The sequence below is a fragment of the Xyrauchen texanus genome, chromosome 43, assembly GCF_025860055.1.
Source record: "Xyrauchen texanus isolate HMW12.3.18 chromosome 43, RBS_HiC_50CHRs, whole genome shotgun sequence".
Classification (NCBI taxonomy): domain Eukaryota; kingdom Metazoa; phylum Chordata; class Actinopteri; order Cypriniformes; family Catostomidae; genus Xyrauchen; species Xyrauchen texanus.
In genome coordinates, this window is record NC_068318.1 from 4,952,401 (window position 1) to 4,967,535 (window position 15,135).

The 15,135-nt window shown below is 44.4% G+C and overlaps 1 protein-coding gene across 4 annotated transcripts in view; it reads left to right on the plus strand.

Moving 5' to 3' along the window:
• LOC127635452 (gastrula zinc finger protein XlCGF52.1-like) overlaps nucleotides 1–14,787 on the plus strand; it is a 28,409-nt gene extending 13,622 nt beyond the window's left edge. The window contains exons 1-4 of one of the 4 annotated variants that reach the window (XM_052115514.1): nucleotides 10,420–10,506; nucleotides 10,724–10,848; nucleotides 10,918–11,133; nucleotides 13,613–14,787. In XM_052115514.1, coding sequence (XP_051971474.1) covers nucleotides 11,061–11,133; nucleotides 13,613–14,505 — 966 coding nt within the window. In that variant the 5' untranslated portion in view covers nucleotides 10,420–10,506; nucleotides 10,724–10,848; nucleotides 10,918–11,060 and the 3' untranslated portion in view covers nucleotides 14,506–14,787. Of the gene's footprint in view, nucleotides 1–10,419; nucleotides 10,507–10,651; nucleotides 10,849–10,917; nucleotides 11,134–13,612 lie in introns of those variants that run through there. The other 3 variants (XM_052115515.1, XM_052115517.1, XM_052115516.1) reach the window with 3 other exon arrangements.
• Nucleotides 14,788–15,135: the final 348 nt, after the last annotated feature.

The window sequence follows — 15,135 nt, forward strand, 5'->3', positions numbered from 1 at the left end:
CCGTGACCAGAACAGCAGTCCTAACTGACCTCCAGCCACAGTGGATCCCGAGTTAAGCCAGCACCAGAGGAGGGACCGACAGGTAACTGCTGAGTGCGACCCCACAGGAGGAGCTGAAAACGCAGGGTCAGTGGCTAGCACAAAGCAGGAGCCCTAGGTCCTGAGAAGTAACACCACATGTGGGAAGTCATAGTGCCCCCAACAGCTAAAAGAATATCTCAGAAATAGTAAGAAGATCACAAGATCGCGTTAATGGGGAGTATGATTTCTTATCTTGGTTTTGGACTCTAATGTATAAGCTTGAACACGCTGTATTAATTGTAGTCATTATGTTGGAAAGGCGGAGCTTAGTGCGCCTGTCAATCAACGACATTATACAGCGGAGCAACGCAGATGAAATGCATGCCCGTGATATGTGCTAATATAACTTGTTGTGGGTGCTAAAGTGTGCGTCCATGAGTGACTGTGAGTAATTATTTCCCTGATATATGTTCTGATTAATCTACAGATCCTTTCATGACTGTTAATGTGATGTTTATCCGCTGATATTGAGTGTATTGGGATCTGGTGTTACCGGTTATTCTAGTGTCATCTGCGCTGTGTTTCACATGTTCAATGTTCAATTATATCTGACTCCTGAGGCAGTAATATTGCAGAATATGTCGTTATACATGTCACTGTGTTGATGATGACTAGAATGAATCTGTTATGTTTATATAAATTAGGTGTAATTAAGAGATGTTCATTGCCGATCAGTGGTTTAATTTCGTTTTCGTTTTTTTATTGTTTACATTGTTACATATAATCAGCATGTTGTGGTGAGCGTTATTGCATTACAATCTGGTTTTCCTATGTTATTGTAGAACCCTCACGGGAAGGAGGACAGGAAACGAAGGTTCCAGGGAAAAAGGTAAGGGTTTTAATGTCTGTCTCAAAAATAATTATAACAAAAGCAACACACAATAACATAAAGCGCAGTGGGTTGGCTTGTTCTGGTCCAGTCCCTCTGCTCTGCGGCGCTGGCTTTTCACCGCTCTCCTCACTCTACTGCAATTAGAGACAGGTGTTAGTCATAATTTGGCCCAGGTGTGGCGCCCTTACCGCTTCTCTCTCCCGGACGGGAGCTTGACCACGCCCCGCTGCCACATACCCCCACCGCCCGACTCAGGCGGGCGTCATCCGACCTGCCTACCACTCCCCATTTCTGGAGAGGAAGTGGCGGCAGCCATCTGCACCCCGGTCTGTGGATCACCTTGAATTTAAAAGGCTGGAGGCGAGATACCAGCGGGTGATCCGGGCGTTAGTATCCTTCATGCGGTGGAGCCACTGGAGTGGGGCATGATCCGAACAGAGGGTGAAGGCCGCCCCAGCAGGTAGTAGCGGAGGGTGAGGACCGCCCACTTGATGGCCAAACACTCCTTTTCCGCGGTGCTGTACTTAGTCTCCCTTAAGGAGAGCTTCCGACTAATGTACAGCACCGGGCTCCTCCCCTCCACCAGCTGCGAGTACGGCCCCAGCCCTCTGTCTGAAGCGTCCGTCTGCAAAATAAAAGGGAGAAAAATCAGGTGCATGTAAGCGGCCCCCACAAAGTGCAGCTTTAATCTGCGTAGCGCCTGTTGACACTGCTCCGACCATTGGACGGATCTGGAGCCCCCTTTTAGTGAGATCAGTCAGCGGGCTGGTGGCGTCGAATAATTAGGCACAAATCTTCTGTAATAGCCAGCCAGCCCCAGGAACTGTCTCACCCCTTTTTGGTCTTAGGTCTAGGGCAAGTCACTAGTCGCCGCAGTCTTTTCAATTTGGGGGCGCACCTGGCCATGACCTAAGTGGAACCCCAGATACCGTACCTCCACCGCCCAACCGCACACTTCTTAGGGTTTGCCGTGAGCCCGCCCGTCGCTAGCGATCTCAGGGCGGCCCTCAGATGATGCATGTGCGCTGCCAATCATTGCTATAGATGATAATGTCATCCAAATAGGCAGCGGCGTCGCGGTATCGCGGTCTGAGGATCCGATCCATGAGTGGCTGGAGCGTGGCTGGGGCCCGAACAAACCGAAAGGAAGCGTCACAAATTGGTGTAATCCAAGCGGCGTGGTGAAGGCTGTTTTCTCGCGGGACATTGGTGTCAAGGGGATCTGCCAATAGCCCTTTGTTAAATCCAGGGTCGAGTAAAATCGAGCAGTACCTAACCGATCGAGCAGTTCATCAACCGCGGGCATTGAGTGCAGCGTCAAATTTAGACACAGCGTTGACTTTCCTGTAATCCACACAGAACCGAACCGACCCATCACTCTTGGGAACAAGAACAACGGGCTGGACCAATCACTGTGGGATTCCTCTATTACGCCCATATCGAGCATTGCATCTAATTCTTCGAGCGACTTTCTTTTTATGTTGGATTAGCGATAGAGGCGACAACGCACCACAGCGCCCGGCTCGGTCTCGATGTGGTGCTGTATGAGGTTCGATGCGGCCGGGAGAGGAAAACACGTCCGCAAACTCTTTTTGTAACTTCGGAAACCTCTGTGAGCTGCAGCGGTGAGAGCTGGTCCCCACAAGTGACGGAGTGTTAAGATTGTAGTTTTGTTTACCTCCGGTCGAGCTCCGCCCTCTCGGAACTACCGTGGCCAGCGTCACAGAGGCCGTCTCCTCCCTCCACAATTTCAGGAGGTTGAGGTGATATATTTGTGTAGCGCCCCTCTATCGATGCGTTTGACTTCATAATCGAGATCCCCTACTGGTCGTGTGACCTCAAGCGGTCCTTGCCACTTGGCGAGTAATTTTGAGCTTCGATGTTGGGAGTAATACAAGCACTTTATCTCCGGTGCAAATTCCGTAGCTGAGCACCCCTGTCATACAGCCCGGCGTTGGCGTTCTTGAGCTTGGAGCAAATGCTCTTGTGTTAATCGCCCCAGTGTGTGGAGCTTTGCTCGAAGATCAAGACGTATTGAATTTCATTTTTGGCATTAGAAGGTCCCTCCTCCCAATTTTCACGGATGACATCGAGGACACCGCGAGCGTCGCCCGTACAACAGCTCAAGCGGGGAGAACCGGTGGAGGCTTGCGGGACCTCTCGTGCCGCCAAATAACAGGGGTCTAGCCACTTATCCCAATTTCTAAGCGTCATCGTGCTGCGAATTCTACGAATCATGTTTTTGGCGTTTTATTAAACCGTTCCACTAGGCCATCTGTCTGAGGATGAGTAAGCAGCTAGTCTTGAATCGATTTAATGCCCAAGAGCTCGTAAAGTTAGCGAAGTGTCCGTGACATAAAAGTTGTGCCTTGATCGGTGAGGATTTCTTTCGGAATCCCCACCGGGAGATTATCTTGAAGAGTGCCCCTGCAACACTACGTCGCGGAGATGTTGCTCAGAGGCACTGCTTCGGATATCGCGTCGCGTAATCCACTAGGACTAACACGAGCGATGTCAGCGTGCTGACCGTTCTAATGGCCCGGCGAGGTCCATCCCAATTCTTCGAAGGGGACCTCGATTAATGGTAGAGAGCGCAAAAGCGCTTTTAGGGTGGCGGTGGGTTTACCAGCTGACATTCGCGACGCGCCGCACACCACCTCGCGGGCGTCACGCCAATGCCCGGCCAATAGAAGCGGGCTATTAGGCGGAGAAGTGTTTTACGTTCCCCTAGGTGACCGGCCATAGGATTATAGTGAGCGCCTGGAAAACCATTTCCGGCGGCTCCGTGGAATCAATAATTGTGTTACTTCCTCCTTTGTTTGAGCGTCCTCGTCACCCTGTATAGCGATCTTTAATAAGCGAAAAATCACGGATATGAGGCGGCGACACCGGCGGAGTTGTTGACCATCGATTACTCTCACTTGGTCAAAAGCGTGCTTAAGGGTATCATCCGCGACTGCTCCAGGGAAGTCCCCTCGGGAATTCCGGAGAGGAGGCGTCCACCTCGCCCCTTCCCGTCACTTTCGGAGCAGTCGAGGGCGGCCCTGGCTCCGCCTCCCCGCCAAAGCATCGCACATCACACACCCCTTCACTCTCGCGCAGGACCCATCCGCACAAACTCCCTCCAATAGCTTTCTAAAATTCGGCCAATCCGTACCCAAAATTAGCCGGATGGGTGGTGAGGACTAACAGCTGCCTCTACACTATGTTTTCTCCCTGAATTTGATCGCCAGAGTCACCACGGGATATTTGTGAATATCCCGTGTACCTACCTACCCTCACCAGTTTAGCTGAGCCCAAAGCCCGGGTTGAACCAAGCGTTGGTGGATGGTGGTCTGGTTACAGCGGTATCCAACAAAGCGGTATATACCCTAGTTCTTACGGAATCCGATGCGCTCCAACCCGATCGGGGGCAGCCTGTGGAGCATCGGAGACCCGTACCACCGCCCCTATTTCCATCAGCGGGCACTGATCCGGAAGTGGTCGGTCTCCGCACCTCCAGCAGACCGGCCCAGGCAGCTGCGGCCGCACCGTGCTGGCGAGCCCCCACCTGAGGAGGAGGCGGCTGAAGGATGGAGAAAGGGCTTGGTGGGCGTTCCCAAGACCGGGGAGCTGGGCGTGAGCGGCTCCACGCCTGCGAGGGGCAGGAGCGGACCCTGGGGAGAGAGCAGGCGAGAGGGAAGAGGGGAGGGAAAAAAAACAGGGGAAGACACAGGGAAAGGGGAGACAGACAGAGAGGGCTCATCCGCCCTCGGGATCGCCGCCATGTGGTCCTCCAGCGAGCGGACGGCTTCCTCCAGCGGCGCCGGGCGGTGGCACTGGACCCACTCGGCCGTCTTCGGGGCAAGCGCTGGACAAACTGCTCCAGTACCACCTGGTCGGCGAGCTCCTCGGCGCCTGCGGTCCAGCGCAAGCAGCCACCTCCGACACGCATCCGCGGGCCGTTGGGCGGCAGCGAGCGGGCGGTCGGTTTCTCCAGTTTCAAGGCCGGAAGAGTTGGCGACTTTCCTCTGGGGACCGACCAACCCGTTGCAGGATGGCTCTTCGCAGATCATTGTAAGCCAGGAGGCTTGTTGCGGCAGTTGTTGGGCAGCGAGTTGTGCTTCCCGGACAGGAGAGGGACTAATCGGGCTGCCCACTGGTCTTGGGGCCACCCCAAATCTCCGCCGTCCTCTCGAAGAGGTCGATGAAGGCCTCTGGGTAGATCCGCCCGGCCCCATCTTCTGTAGCGTGGTGGGGGCAATGTGGCGTGGGTGTCGGGGTGGCGGCTGCGGCTGGGCGGCCTCCTGGCTGAGGAGGCTCGGATGGCGAGCCGGTCCTCTGCTTGGGCCGCATGATTTCAAAAAAGCGGCGATCCTGGTCTTGCGGAGCTCAAGCAGGGATTGTTGGTGGCTCTGGTGGAGTGTCGCTGAGGGACTGGAGGACTTCAGCCAGCTGGGAGGACTCTATGGGGCGACTCTGTTCCATTATTATGGTTTTTTTTTTTTTTTAATGTTCGGGTTTCGGCACCAGTGTAGAACCCTCACGGGAAGGAGGACAGGAAGCGAAGGTTCCAGGGAAAAAGGTAAGGGTTTTAATGTCTGTCTCAAAAATAATTATAACAAAAGCAACACACAATAACATAAAGCGCCAGTGGGTTGGCTTGTTCTGGTCCAGTCCCTCTGCTCTGCGGCGCTGGCTTTTCACCGCTCTCCTCACTCTACTGCAATTAGAGACAGGTGTTAGTCATAATTTGGCCCAGGTGTGGCGCCCTTACAGCTTCTCTCTCCCGGACGGACGCTTGACCACGCCCCCGCTGCCACAGTTATGTTATGTATATTGTTATTGATGATTATATAATCTCCTGTTATTTGTTAGAGGTATAACAGTACAGAGATGGTATGTTAACCTTTATTTCTTTCTTTCTGTTTTTGTTGTAGAACCACACACACACACACACACACACACACACACACACACACACACACATATAGACAAGTCCACACAGGTGCTGTAGTATATTTTTATCAAGTTATGTATACATTAATCAGGTGTAATCAATGTAAACATTGTTGATTTGTACCACAGTTTGTCTGACGGGTAAACATGCAGTTTACTGTGTGTGTGTAAAGGCCTGTGGACGTGATGGAATGTGTGCTCAACATATGTGTGACTATTTGAAGGTGTGTGCAGAAACAGGAATAGCTTTACATATGTGCTCACATGACCACTGGGAGAATTTATGTCTTCCTAAGGTGGTTCCTGTTCACTTCTAAAAATGGTCAGACCAGAGTCAAAGAAGAGGATGATAGATAATGCATGTTTAAAAAATTATAAGCCCCACCTTGTTTGAGGAGATGTATTTAAGTGGAACAAAACCCAGAGATGAGTTAGTTGTTGTTGTGGTTTTACTGCAGGCAACTCGGCTTTATTGTGTGATAATAAAGTCTATTCTTCTGAAATCAAAATCCCAAAGATGTTGAGTGATTTTTCACAAAATTGGCAGAAACTACTACAAATGGCACCCGAACAGGGACAGAAGAGAACAGAGGAGTGATTGCATCGTGGGCTGGCTGGAAAGGCAACACAAACAGGTGGCACCATTAAAAGGTAAGCAACTTTCGCTTATATAAAAGTTTGTGTTGCTTGCCAGTTTGCCTGTGGTAGTAAGAACGCTCAAAAAGCTCTTCTAAACCAATGAAGAAAAGAAAATAAGAATAAATAAAGGGTTTTGATTCCAGAAGAAATAATTGCATGCAATGATCTGTTTTTATTTGCTGTTAAGGGTCTAGATGAAATAGCAGTAAATGAAGGCAGATACAGTTTAAGAAGTAGTATTACGGATACCGCTCTATTGAATAACAATAAGAGGACTGAATAGGTAGTATTGCAGATACTGCTCTATTGAATAGCAATAAGAGGACTGAACAGGCAATATTACGGATACCGCTCTATTGAATAGTAATAAGAGGACTGAATAGGTAGTATTGCAGATACCGCTCTATTGAATAGCAATAAGAGGATTGAATAGGCAATATTACGGATACCGCTCTATTGAATAGTAATAAGAGGACTGAATAGTTAGTATTGCAGATACCGCTCTAATGAATAGCAATAAGAGGACTGAATCGGCAATATTACGGATACCACTCTATTGAATAGCAATAAGAGGACTGAATAGGTAGTATTACGGATACCGCTCTATTGAATAGCAATAAGAGGACTGAATGGGTAATACTACAAATACCGCTCTGCTATATTAGAAAGAGGTCCACACAGATAGGCAAAAGAATAAAAAGTAAATAAATAAATAAATAAAAATAAATCCTGCAGGTTACTTAGGATAGGAATAATAATAATTGCAAAATTGTATTGTATTTCTTAAGAGCTCTGTGTTTATGAAGGCCTTGTGTTTGTAATAAGTGTGACATTTCTGTGGTTGTGAGAGTATCTGTATCGGTGTTTGAAAGTGTGTGAAGAGCGAGTGTGTATGGAAGTGTATGACTGAGTACAGGGATTGGAATGAAAGCCTGTCTCGAGAAACTTTGGAATAATTAACTTTGTTAAAATATAGAAAACTAAAAATGTTCCAAAATATCAGCCTGTGCTGCATAACTGGTGAGGTGTATATATGCAATTTACAGCAGAGAAAATATATTTTGGCTATTTTCAACCTTCCATCAATATATGGAGGGGCCGGGTCGTGATCCTACACACCCGGTCCTGTATTAGGCTAATCAAGCCTCCCTAGAGGGATAAAGGTCGACTGCAGAGGATCGTGCGGGAGAGAGAGATAGTTTACGGACATGTCCGTTATGTGTGTTTGTGTCCTTGTTTTAAGTTTCTCATTAAAATATTATTTATATCGTCAAGCCGGTTCTCGCCTCCTCCTTTCCATTGATCGCTTTACACTGGTGCCGAAACGCGGGAAGGAGGAGGGATGCCCGTCGCGGAGTCGACCCGGCCCCGCCCTCCGCCCTGCCACATGCATAAATTATCCTACAGCTCTAAAATATATTTAGATGGCAATATTAACTATGCAATATTAACATGTTGATACAGTTGGTGTTTTACGTCATTAAAAGTTCAGCTCTATTTAATGTGGAACATAATAGCCTACAGTTAAAATTGAGATGCATTCGATTAGAATGTTGATATGATTATTCAAAGTGTTTAACAGGGGATATCTGTATTACTGACCTTTAAATTTTCTCTCCACATGTAAACGGATTATCATCGTGTTTTTTGGACACGTCTTTTAGGATTTCACAACAAACATTTGATTGTGGCAATCACCTCCCCACTCGTGTTCTTCTTCGCCTTCCCATCATTAATTTTCAATATATGCCAGTTGACGTAAGAATTTAGAGGCGAAACACAAGCATGTAGTAAAGTAAAGCTTTACCGCAAGCTTATCTCAATAATAGGGAGCGTGAAAACAGAAAGTGAAAGTAACCTTCGTGCTGGAGATCGAAAATTACTATGTGCTGCTAGATTTTAAATTAGTATAAATAGGCGTCATAAATGCATTAATCGCTGGTTCAGCACCCCGCCCACAGCCATCAAGGGAAAACTGTCACAATTCTAAGCATAACAGCGACGTTACCATGGAAACCCGCTAACGGCTAGAGCGATCGAGCCATTACCACTGAAGTCCTCTGTTCACAGTCTTGAACCTCTGTCTGCCTCTTCTGGACAGATGGTGCCTCTCCATTGCTCCGGTAAGTGATAGGAAAACAATAAAACTAGGTAAAAAAAAGTTTGAGCTGAAAGAAATGTTAGTCTGTATGTTTAACCGTTCAATTGAGCTAACGTTAATGTTAGCGAGCTCAGTAACATTCTCAGCACCTCCGTGGTGAACAGCGCCCTTTGTTCCTTTACATAGCAAACGCTGAAATGCGTGCGGTCAAAATGACCGTTATGGCCATTCAAGGTAGAAATACTCAGAAATCTTTTTTGTTTTGAAATTTTAATAAAATAACAATGTTAGAATAAAATATACACACATTTAAGAAAAGTCATGGTCCTATGGTTATATGGGTTTTATTTCTACAAAGTTATTACATTGCTAAATTTAAAAACATTTGTGGAACCCAACTAAGTTTGTTAGGAGGTGGGTGATGACAAGGAGGTCAGCAGACCATACTGCCTGTAGACAAAGGCAGCATAAACCAGAGGAGCCTGCCTTTACTCCTATTTGGAAGCTGATGAATGCATGAATTGTAGTATGTGAATAAGTAAATGTGAAGTATTTAAAGTGTAAACTGTTATGTCTGCACACAAGTGCCTCAAGTGTTGTTCGGGTTGTTTCATAATGCATTGAGTTGAGTAATTACCTCCCGTGTCAGTGTGATTAAATAAAACATAACATAAACTGCCAAAGAATTTGGCCCTGATTCTTTTAAAGTGCTTATATTATACTCATTTTCAGGTTCATAATTGTATTTAGAGGTTGTACCAGAATAGACTTTATTTTTTAGAAAACACCATATTTTTGTTGTACTGCACATTGCTGCAGCTCTTCTTTTCACCCTTTGTGTTGAGCTCTCTGTTTCAGCGACCGAGTGAGGCATCCCACTTCTGTTCCATCTTTGTTGGGAGTCGCACATGCTCAGTAGCTAGGTAAGCACTGCTAGCTAGTCAGTTGCAGAGTATGAGGGCATGCCATGCTAGGTGAGCATTATAACGTGTGTTACAAAGTGACTCACGTTGGTCACGGAAGTAAAGGCTGGACTATAAGAGAGCTGTTTGGAGCAGTTTGCGAACAGTGTTTTCTGTTGGAGATAGTAAGTCCCTTTGGGCTGGACTTTGTAAACCTATAACATGCACAAAAAAGATATATAACACAATAAAGGAAAGGGAAAAAGCCAAAAAGCATAATATGAGCACTTTAAATCAACATAATTTTTTTTTGTATAAAAAGATGTTTACATATTTGCCAACCAATATTTTCAAACATTTTCCGAGGGTGAAATCTGTTTCCTGCCTGTTAACATTCAAGGTAAAAAATAATAATAAAGTAAGTGAATTTTAAAGTATTTGTCTTTGTTTGAATAACTTCTCAACCCTACCTTACACATTAATACTGGAAAAAGAGCCCCTTTGGTGTAAAAACACTAAGTCATTTTACGGCAGGATTTTGAATGATGACCATTCACTGTAAATAAGGGCTCCCCCTCCCTATAAAAGCCAATTTAACCACTGGTAGTATGTGTTTGTATCCTGCTGATGAATCTAGTGTTGATTGTGTTTCACTCCAGTACAGCAGGAGGCGCTATGAAGCTCTTTAGTCCTCCGGTAAACTCACTAAAGAAAGAAAGAAAGAACGCGCAGTGTGAGCACTCCGCTAGTGTTTGTGGATCATTGTTTATAGTTCAGTGTTTATAATTCAGATGTTTAAGATGAGTTTGAAGGTGGATTTGATGTGATGTAAATCAATATTATGTGTTTGAAATCCTCCTGATGAATCTAGTGTTGATTGTGTTGTTACTCCAGTACAGCAGGAGGCGCTATGAAGCTCTTTAGTTCCCCGGTAAAAGAAAGAAAAAAAGAACTCAGCTTTAACTCTCCGCTAGTGTTTGTTTATAGTTCAGATGTTTAACATTAGTTTGCAGGTGGATTTGATGTGTTGTAAATCAGTAGTATGTGTTTGTATCCTCCTGATGAATCTAGTGTTGATTGTGTTTCACTCCAGTACAGCAGGAGGCGCTATGAAGCTCTTTAGTCCTCCAGTAAACTCACTAAAGAAAGAAAGAAAAAGAAACGGTTTGAACACTCAGTTATGTGTTTAGTTCAGTGATTATAGTTCAGATGTTTAAGATGAGTTTGCAGGTGGATTTGATGTGTTGTAAATCATTACGGATCTGTCCATGCTGGATATCGATGATTTGATGACAGAAATCTCTCAGCTGAAGAAAGAGGTGGCGTTACTGGAGGCAAAGCTGAGAGAAAGAGAGGTTTGTACAGGTTCAACACTGAGTCAGACAGCCGTTCAAAATATAAATCAGTGTGATTGTGTTTGTCAGGTTTCAGATCAGAGATCCGGAGACACAGAGGACTCAGAGCTTAGCCTCACTTTACTCTGTTATACTGACTCTCAGGAGAGTGTGTGTGACAGTAAACAGGGTGATCAACCCCCCACAGAGTCTCTGTAGAACAGCAAATTCTCATGGAGATGACAGAACAAGCCATAGCAAAGGAACATGCCTATCATCATGCAGAGGTGTATATTATTCTTTCAGGTATGTTTTTTCAAATGTAAATGTATTTACAATACTGCCTTACAAAACAAAAAGGCAGTAACTGCATTTTTGGTCAAAAATGAGTTATTATCATTTTCATGACATTCAAGGCATCCTTTGTTATGTGACAAAACATCTTATCTCAAATGTGTGTCATTTTGAAGAAAAATGGTAGTCGTTTGTACAGTAACTTCAAAAAGCCCTAGTGAAACAAAGCATGAGTACAGTAACATCCATTCTGCACTCTGCGTAGTTACTGCCTTTTTGCTTTGTAGGGCAGAATAGTAAGAACTGGAATATGTTAATCAAAAATGTAAATTAAAAAAATGTTAAGTCCACATTATGGCATATCAATTACATTATAAAACAAACAGCATTGTCAGCATTCCTGTTTTGCATAAAGTGCATAAAGATTTTAGCCAGTTCATATGTCAAATGCTAAGTAAAAACATTAACAAGGGAAACCACTTTAATAACAGTTTTATGTTAACTTGTGTTGCACTGGTGCCACCAGACTCATAGTTCATAACAACAGCGATACCACAGTGTTTTTCATTCATTACAGTTGTGTAATATTCTCAGATGCTATTCGGCTGGACTCGATGGTGAAGCAGCTCAGATTTTGAGCCCAGGGGCTTTTCAAACAGACAGAACACAATACAATGTAACAAAATGCAACAATCTCAAATGCAAATTTTCATCTTGACACAGCGTTTTAAAACGCATAACTTATGCTTAAAAACAGTGATTTAAGAGCAGCTTGCAATGGTCAAAGACCTCCACCTTAAAGCTGAATGCTGAGCGTATGCATAGAGCACGAGTAATGCAATGTTCGTCATCAATGGGGTATGCGAGCACTGTACACGTGCAGCCAGAGTTTTCTAACCACGCGTCTTTGAACCTGCAGAATGTACATGCATCTGGAATTATTTTCAGTAACTCGTGGGTTCACAAGATGATAATACTCACCATTGAGCCGTTGCTTTCATGAAGAAGCACAAGAAGATGCAATCTCTGTTAAACAAGAGCAGCCAAAAGTAGAAACATCATCAGTTGATGTGCACCTCAAGAACACATGTAATGGAGGTCAGGAGATACCTATATTTGTTAGACTGGAGTCTGAAGGACAAAAATACATCTTTATGAGTATAAAATAGCGCATGCATCAGCCTTCTGTGTAAACGCACACAATCAAATGGAGGATACTTTGGAAGAGTTTGCTTTCGAATGTACGCATACAGAGTGTTAAGGGGCACTTTGTTGCCATGTTTTGCACTTCATACTGCGCCACACATTCTCAATCGGAGACAGGTCAGGACTTTAGGCAGGCTAACCTAGTTCCCGCACTCTCCGCTTACGCAGCCATGCACTTGTAATTCGGGCAGAACGTGGTTTGGCGTTGTCCTGCTGGAAAATATAGGGATGTCCCAGCAAAAGACAGCGTCTGGATGGCAGTATATGTTGTTCTAAAATTTGTACATACAGTATCTTTCTGCATTAATGGTGCCCTCACAGATGTGCAAGTTACCCATGCCACACCGTGACAGACACTGGCTTTTAGACCTGACGCTTATAATGGCTTGGATGTTCCTTATCCTCTTTGGCCGGAAGAACACGTCAGCTGTTTGAAATGTGGACTTGTCGGACCACAAAACATGATTCCACTGTTCTGCTTTCCATCTCAGGTGAGACCGAGCCCAGAAAATTTGGCGACGGTTCTGGACAGTGTTAATGTAGGGCTTCTGCTTTGCATAGTAAAGTTGTAACTTGCATCTGTGGATACAGCGGCGAACAGTGTTGACTGACAAAGGTTTACTAAAGTATTCTGGAGCCCATGTCATGATATCCATTACATGCGCATGACAGATTTTAAGATAGTGACATCTGAGGGATTGGAGATCAAACACATTTAGAAGTGTTTTTTGGCCTTGCCCGTTACACAATAAAGGATATTTTACAAAGAAAATTTTGGAGGGGTGGCTTAAAAGTCATGTATGGTGACCGTGTGTAGTAACATTAAAAACTGATATTCTTGAAAAAAAGATTTGTTTACATGAGTAGTGCAGAATAATCTTTTATTAATGAAACATTCAAGTGGTCTTGTGTTTTAAGAGATTTTTATATGGGTTTAAATGATTGAAGCTGAAACATTTGATACTCTACTAAACTATAGAACCATTTATTTTATTTAATGGGTATTTTTTTTATTTACAGCTCACTCATACTGAATGTAAATGGACAATTTTTGCCATGTGACTTGATCTAATTTTTGAAAAAGCTCTTGCATAAAAACCTGAAAGGAAAAATAGACCTTCAACTTTTTTGGAGGGGGATGGCCGACAAGATGTATAGAGATTCGTTTCATTACCCTTTTGAATCTCAATTGGCTCTTGAGGCCAGGAAAGATTCACACCTCTAGTAGTTATTGTGATAATCGCTATCTTATTAATTACTGTACATATTGTCATGTTCATTTCAGATTCAGCTTCTGATGGAGAAACGACTACTTCAAAACAGCGGTTGACAGCTTCTGGCAAAAGAGTGTCGCAGGGAAGTTCAGCAAAACATAAGCAGAAGTTCTTCAAATGCAGGACATGTTGGAGGAGCTTTTCTACCAGGGGAAAAAGAAACCGTCATTCAAAGGTGCACAAAGTAAAAGAGTTTAAGTGTGAGCAGTGTGGGAAGGTTTTCTCAGCTGCCTCTACATTAAAAAGTCACATGAAGTCACACAGTGATGAAAAGCCTTTCCAATGCAGTGAGTGTGACAAGTGTTTCAGATTCAAAGGAAATCTTGTTGCCCATGAGAGAATACACACAGGGGAGAAACCGTACACGTGTCCTTACTGTGAGAAGAGATTTAACTACGGACCATATCTAAACAAACACATCCGTTCTCACACCAATGAGAGGCCGTATGGGTGCAGTGAATGTGGGAAAACCTTTACACGGTTAGATTCCCTAAAGTCACATCAGAATACACACTCTGATGAGAAACCCTTTAGATGTACATACTGTGATAAACGTTTCCATCGTAAGTGTCAGCTGATACGTCATGAGAGAATGCACTCTGGAGAGAAACCTTATCTCTGTTCTTACTGTGGAAAGAGCTTTTCTGGTCCAAGTGATTTGAAAGTTCATGTAAGAGTGCATACAGGAGAAAAGCCTTATCGCTGCGGCGTTTGTGAGAAGAGTTTCCGTCAAAACTATACTCTAGCACTGCACCAGAGAATACATACAGGAGAAAGACCTTACAAATGCACTCAGTGTGACAAAACGTTTGCCTACAAAAAGGTCCTGAAAACCCACCAGAGAGTGCATACTGGAGAGAACCTTACAGCTGCTCCATCTGCAGAGAGAGATTTGCTTATTTAGTATTTTAATACTCATCAGAAGAAATATCATAGTGTGTTTTCATGGCTCAGTGGATGAAGAGGCTCTTTCAGCTTATCCAGATTCAGTGAATAAAGCTCTCCCTGCCAGTAGGGGGCAGAATCACAATGAGCTTTCTTGTGGATTGTGAAAAGAGATGGGGAGAGTTAAATACTTTGGAGAGTCAAATACTTTGAAAATATTTGTGGACAATGCTAATAAAATGTGTTAATATTGCGCTTGATGATCTTGCTGTTATTTTTCTATCTCAATAAAATGCTCGACTTGGCACAACAAAGCTTTAGTATTTCATAAAAATTGTTTCATCGCAAGAATAAATTTTTTAAATGTAAATGCACTCGCCAAACACTTTATTAAAAACACCTCTAAACCAACTGTTTTTATTTGATTAACTATTCAGCCAATCTTGTTGCAGCTGTGCAATTCATAAAATCACGCAGATACGGCTCAGAGGTTCTGTTAAGGCCACTAGCTATTGACTGTACTTAAAGAGTATCACAAAGCCGTTGCAGTGAACATGCGTTGAACGCGTTCATATTCGCTTGTGTTCAGAAGAGTAAACTCACAAAGGCAACGAGGTCGACAGAGTGTGAGCCGATCTGGAGTGTGCAA